Genomic DNA, 4,891 nt, shown 5'->3' on the forward strand with positions numbered 1-4,891 from the left:
TTTAATGAGAATAGTCTTTTGCCAGAAATGTAAGATTCTTGAGTTGATACAGAGTTCAAATAGTGTAGGGCAAGCTTAAATGATTGGTAGTGCATTTGCCACAGAAGGAGCTCTACACATAAATTACTAAAATATAATCTCAATATAGTACCCTCAAGTCTACCCCAGAATTTATTCAATTCATACTTATTAAAATTCACCACTAATTTCCAAGGAAGCTAAAAAAAAAAAGCATACAACACTGGCGTAGCACAAACACATTTATTTACTAACCAAAGGGATGATCCTAATTAAATCAACACTTTGAAATAGTTGCATGTAAAATGTTTGTGATAAAGATAATTGAACACAGTAATGAAAAAAAAAAAGCAGTATGGAGATTTGCTCATTGAACTGAGCTCGTTCATCCTCACAGCTAATTCCTCCCCAAAATGATGATGGAATTTTTACTCTACTTTTTCATAGACCCGAGTACAGGTGACATTGTTCATGACGCATTCCTAGAAGAAAGGACGATATTAAAGAATTAGGTCAGTCTTGCATCGCAGAGCAATGGTAGTAGTTAAATACTAGGATCAGCATTCTACAAAACTTTGTAATCTACTTCATAGATGGAGAAAATGAATTTTAGAATGCCTGGGTTTGAAAAGCTAGAACCTGTTATTTTGCTTATAATGCATGTATGCTTTACTGCAAACTAAAGTATTGATTTGCAAAATGTCAAGTATTGATTTGATCTTGGCAAATGTTGTTCCTTATTTTAAAGAAGTGGGAGGATGTATGCCCATGAGGGGAGTTCGGTGGCTTGCCCAGGATTTTACTGTAATGCGGCAGTGAGCATGGACTAAACCCAGCTCCAGGTACATCCTCTTCCACATCATCTCACATCTCTGCCCCCACAAAAGGCTTTCTTCTTTATTAGTGTTCTAGTGTTTACCTTGTTATTTTGCAATTCTTTCCTACCCAAACCTAGTTCTCATGTTCATGATCAGTGATATTGAACAGTTACATGAACTCTGAATGCAAACAAGAAGCCTAATAAAACATAAGAAGTTTGGCACTTACCACCACTAATTTCCCATTTTCCAATTTTCTTGTTATTGTGCTTTCCTTCCCATCCCATTCCTGATGTTGAACCAATGCACCGTCTGTGAAGTTGCAGACAGTCTGCAAAAATACACTTTTTAGTCTTCCAAAGTATGTTTACCAGAGAGATACCATGGCTTATAACTTCCTTAATCAACATTTTTTCATCTTTTCCTTTCTGGGTCCACTTCATTAACCCATACTGATTTTATTAATAATATAGTTTGTGCTTTTCAATCTAAACTCCCATATAAGAGACATTTATTCTCTCTCTGTTCCTGAAACTATTTTTTCAAAATAGACTAAGTTATGAAGCTGGTATTTTCACTAATTGGTCAAACTCAATTCATAAAATAATTTTACTTTCATTGAGTTCTGCCTATAAACACTAAGAATATTAACACAATCTATCATTCTATAAGCCTTCACGATTTTGTTAAATTATGACTGACCTGAGTTTTTCTGCCATCAGCTGTAGTTTCTTCAAACTTCTCTCCCAGGTTACATGAAAACTGTGTTGTTTTCAAAGTGCTCTCAGTTTTTATGGTGAGGTTTTTGCCATCAGAAGAGATGATACAATCTGGTTTGGCCATTGAACCCACTTTTCGAAGAGCCATTCCCACTCCTACAGAATGTTTTATCAAGTTAAGTAACAGGAAGACCAAAGCTATAGTTTACAAAATAAATGCAGTAATTCAATTGCAGTTACTGTGTTGTACATATTTTCACTTATTCACTTCTCAATAACAAATGTAAACACATATCCAGCACTTACCATGTGCCAGCACTTAACATATAATAAGCAATGGAAGCCTTGCAACAACTGTTTGAGAGGTGGATAGCACTGTCCCCATTTTACCAGATGAGAAAAGGAGGCACTGAAGTAACTTACCCAAGCTCATTCAGCTAGGAAGTGATGGAGCTGGAACCAACAGAGCAGGCAGTTTGGCTCCAAATCTTAAGCTCTTGGCCACCGTGCTATGCTGGCCTTCAGAAAGTTAGGGAAGAAATCTGGACTTCCAAAATGGATTTACTCAATTCTGCCAAACACTGTATTATATGACTGTAGCACACAGTCTGACACATACAAAGCTCTTGATAAGTATCTGATTAATAACTACACAAAATCCAAATCAATTCTGTTCAAATAGCACGGTGTTTTAAGACTTAACTACACAGGGGCGCCTGGGTGGCACAGCGGTTAAGCGTCTGCCTTCGGCTCAGGGCGTGATCCCTGAGTTCTGGGATCGAGCCCCACATCAGGCTCCTCCGCTATGAGCCTGCTTCTTCCTCTCCCACTCCCCCTGCTTGTGTTCCCTCTCTCGCTGGCTGTCTCTATCTCTGTCGAATAAAAAAAAAAAAAAAAAAGACTTAACTTACACAATCGTGATGCTAATAAATAGGGAAAATTTTATCCTCAAAAACATTTCAGAGCTGTGTAACTCAATTACTATATTGATATCATATTTAATTTATAATCTATGTGTTTCTCCCTAATGTTAACATTTACAAGGAAACTTAGATCTAGGCCAAATTCTGGTTTCACAGATGAGACTACAACCTAAGCAGAATAACTGGCTTGATGATAAAAACTCAGCTAGGCTTGCAATGTCCTCCTGGTGCCTTCTCTTTTGTCAGTGTGGAGGCTGGTGTCTCGTGTTGTTAGATGAGTCATTAATTCTCACTTTGGACAAATACAGGGCTCTGCTCTTCCCGCACCTTGATTGCTCTCTAATGAATTCAGCCTTGGCAACTTTCATGACTCTAGAACCCTGGAAATAAACCACCCAATGAACACGTTCACTTTCAAAGGGCAGAGAAACAGCATTCTTTATTTGGTCCTCACACAAGTGAACACACACCAACATCTCTTGGATAGGAGTGCAGTAATTGGCTTTTTCCAGAGTTATCTTGATCTAGATTTATAGTGCCAAAAAGAAAAAGACTGCATTTTACTTTTACTCACAGAATCATAAATACACTCACGATTCACCACAGAACCAGCCTTCACCTGTCATTGTCTCGGATAAAGGCTAATGAAGGAGGTTTTCTAAAGTGCACAGGGACTAGGTTTCAGTAGAGGGTCTGTCTCTGTAGTAACTTCTGCACCAGAAAGCAATTATGTTAACCTTTGTGGGATGGGCAGCTTCCAAAGCACCCTTAGGGTCCCAGAGTTGTCTTAGGGCTAGACGCCCCTTTTCAGAGAAGATCCATGCTACAGTACTCCATCCCACTTCCTAGTGGCCTGTGACAAAGATCCACTTTTGTTTGCTAATCCACCCAATGTGTCAACCGGCATATAGTCGTTGTCGCTGGCTTAGAAAAGGACAGTAAGAGAATCAAGCACAATTTGAGAGGGAGAACTGGAATCTCCCTACAGAGACTCCCACTGCCTAGAAAGGCTTTAAGCAGTCAGGGGCCTTCTGCGGGGCCTTCTGCGGGGCCACACCCATCTGGCATGCAGTTGGAAAGCAGCCGCAGGAGGGCTCTGCAGTTTCTGACTGCGGTTTTCCAATAAAACCCACTCCCTGCCTCTAGGCCCCTCACCCTCGAGACGCAGAGGGCAGGGCAGCAGCGCGTGGCCATCCGTGGGCCCAGCAGGCCCCACAGTTGCCCTCGGAGAGGCCACCTGCCCACCGCGGCGCGCAGGGCGGGCAGTGCCAGCAGAAGGTCGGCGTCGCCCGCGCCACGCCTCTGAGCGCCGCTCTGCGGCCCCGGAGGCGAGGATAACCGACGCTCCACCCGGAGCCGCTCCAAACCAAAGGGCCCGGTTCGCTCCGTGAAGGCGGGCAGAGGGCCTGCGGGTTGGGGGAGAGGCGGCCAAGGGCAGAACGAAAGCCGAAGCTGTAGCCCCACTCAGACCTTCTAAAGGGTTTCTGCTGGAAACCGCGCCCCGTGGAGAAGAGGGGACCCGGACGCCATCTAGGAACAAAAGATGAGGCAATGCGGGAGCAAGGTGGGAAAGAAGGAGTGGGTGCGGCCACGATGGGGCGAGCGGGAGAGGCAGGATGGCAGGATGGCGGCAGGAGCAGGGAAGATGAGCGGTAGGAAAAGAAAAAGAGGGAAAGTTACGGGGGCTGTCTGAAGGGGGTCGAAAGAAGTGAAGCTTGGGGTGGGAGGAAGAGGAGCGCGCTAAGGACAGGAAGCAGTGCGGGCGGCTGCCGCGTGCGCTAGGGGAAAGTAGAAGAGAGCTGGGTGGCCCACGAGACGGAACATCCCAGAATCCGCAGGCAGGCGGTAAGCGCTCGCCGCTCTCCCGGCTGCTTGGCCACGTGCTGGTGGGGGTGGAGGGTGGGGGCTGGGGGATGGATGGGGGTACAGGGGTTTGGGGTGGACAGCCGAGCATACCCCGCCGCTGAGCTCAGCACGCTGAAGGCGACCTAGGAACAGACACCCACTCGCCACGTTACAGGCGCCGCCTGGCCGGGAGCCTCACCTACTTCCTTCATGTATTCGTCAAAGCCTTTGCTCTCCACTAAGCGCCATCTTCCTACCAGCTGCTGAATGGTGGCCATGGTGGGCGCGGGCGGGCGGGCTCAGCGAGCAGAGCAGAGTGGGGCGTCAGGAGCGTGGCTTGCGACCTGCCGGCTCCCGTGGCTGCTTTATAAAAGCGGCGCGCGACGGGCGGCTCCGAGAGGCCAATGAGAGACGCGCCTCGCCCGGCCCCCGCCCCGCCCCCCCGCACGCCCCCAGGGCCTCTTTCCCTGGGTCGCGAGGCGCGAACCCGTTCCACCTGCCCGGGGACCGAGGGAGGTTGGGGGGCTCCCCCCCCCCGCGCTTCCTGCAAGCGGGGACTCGCCCGGCG

The 4,891-nt window shown here is 46.9% G+C and overlaps 1 protein-coding gene across 1 annotated transcript; it reads right to left on the reverse strand.

Annotated features, from left to right (window-relative positions):
- Positions 1-247: 247 nt before the first annotated feature.
- On the reverse strand, positions 248-4,680 carry FABP5 (fatty acid binding protein 5). The gene is made up of 4 exons (XM_045806064.2): positions 4,523-4,680; positions 1,539-1,711; positions 1,066-1,167; positions 248-500 (listed from the first exon to the last, which is right to left on the reverse strand). The coding sequence occupies exons 1-4, from the start codon at positions 4,599-4,601 to the stop codon at positions 447-449; spliced, it is 408 nt and encodes a 135-aa protein (XP_045662020.1). The 5' UTR covers positions 4,602-4,680; the 3' UTR covers positions 248-446.
- Positions 4,681-4,891: the final 211 nt, after the last annotated feature.

The sequence above is a fragment of the Ursus americanus genome, chromosome 9, assembly GCF_024610735.1.
Source record: "Ursus americanus isolate L20-20 chromosome 9, mUrsAme1.1.p, whole genome shotgun sequence".
Lineage (NCBI taxonomy): Eukaryota > Metazoa > Chordata > Mammalia > Carnivora > Ursidae > Ursus > Ursus americanus.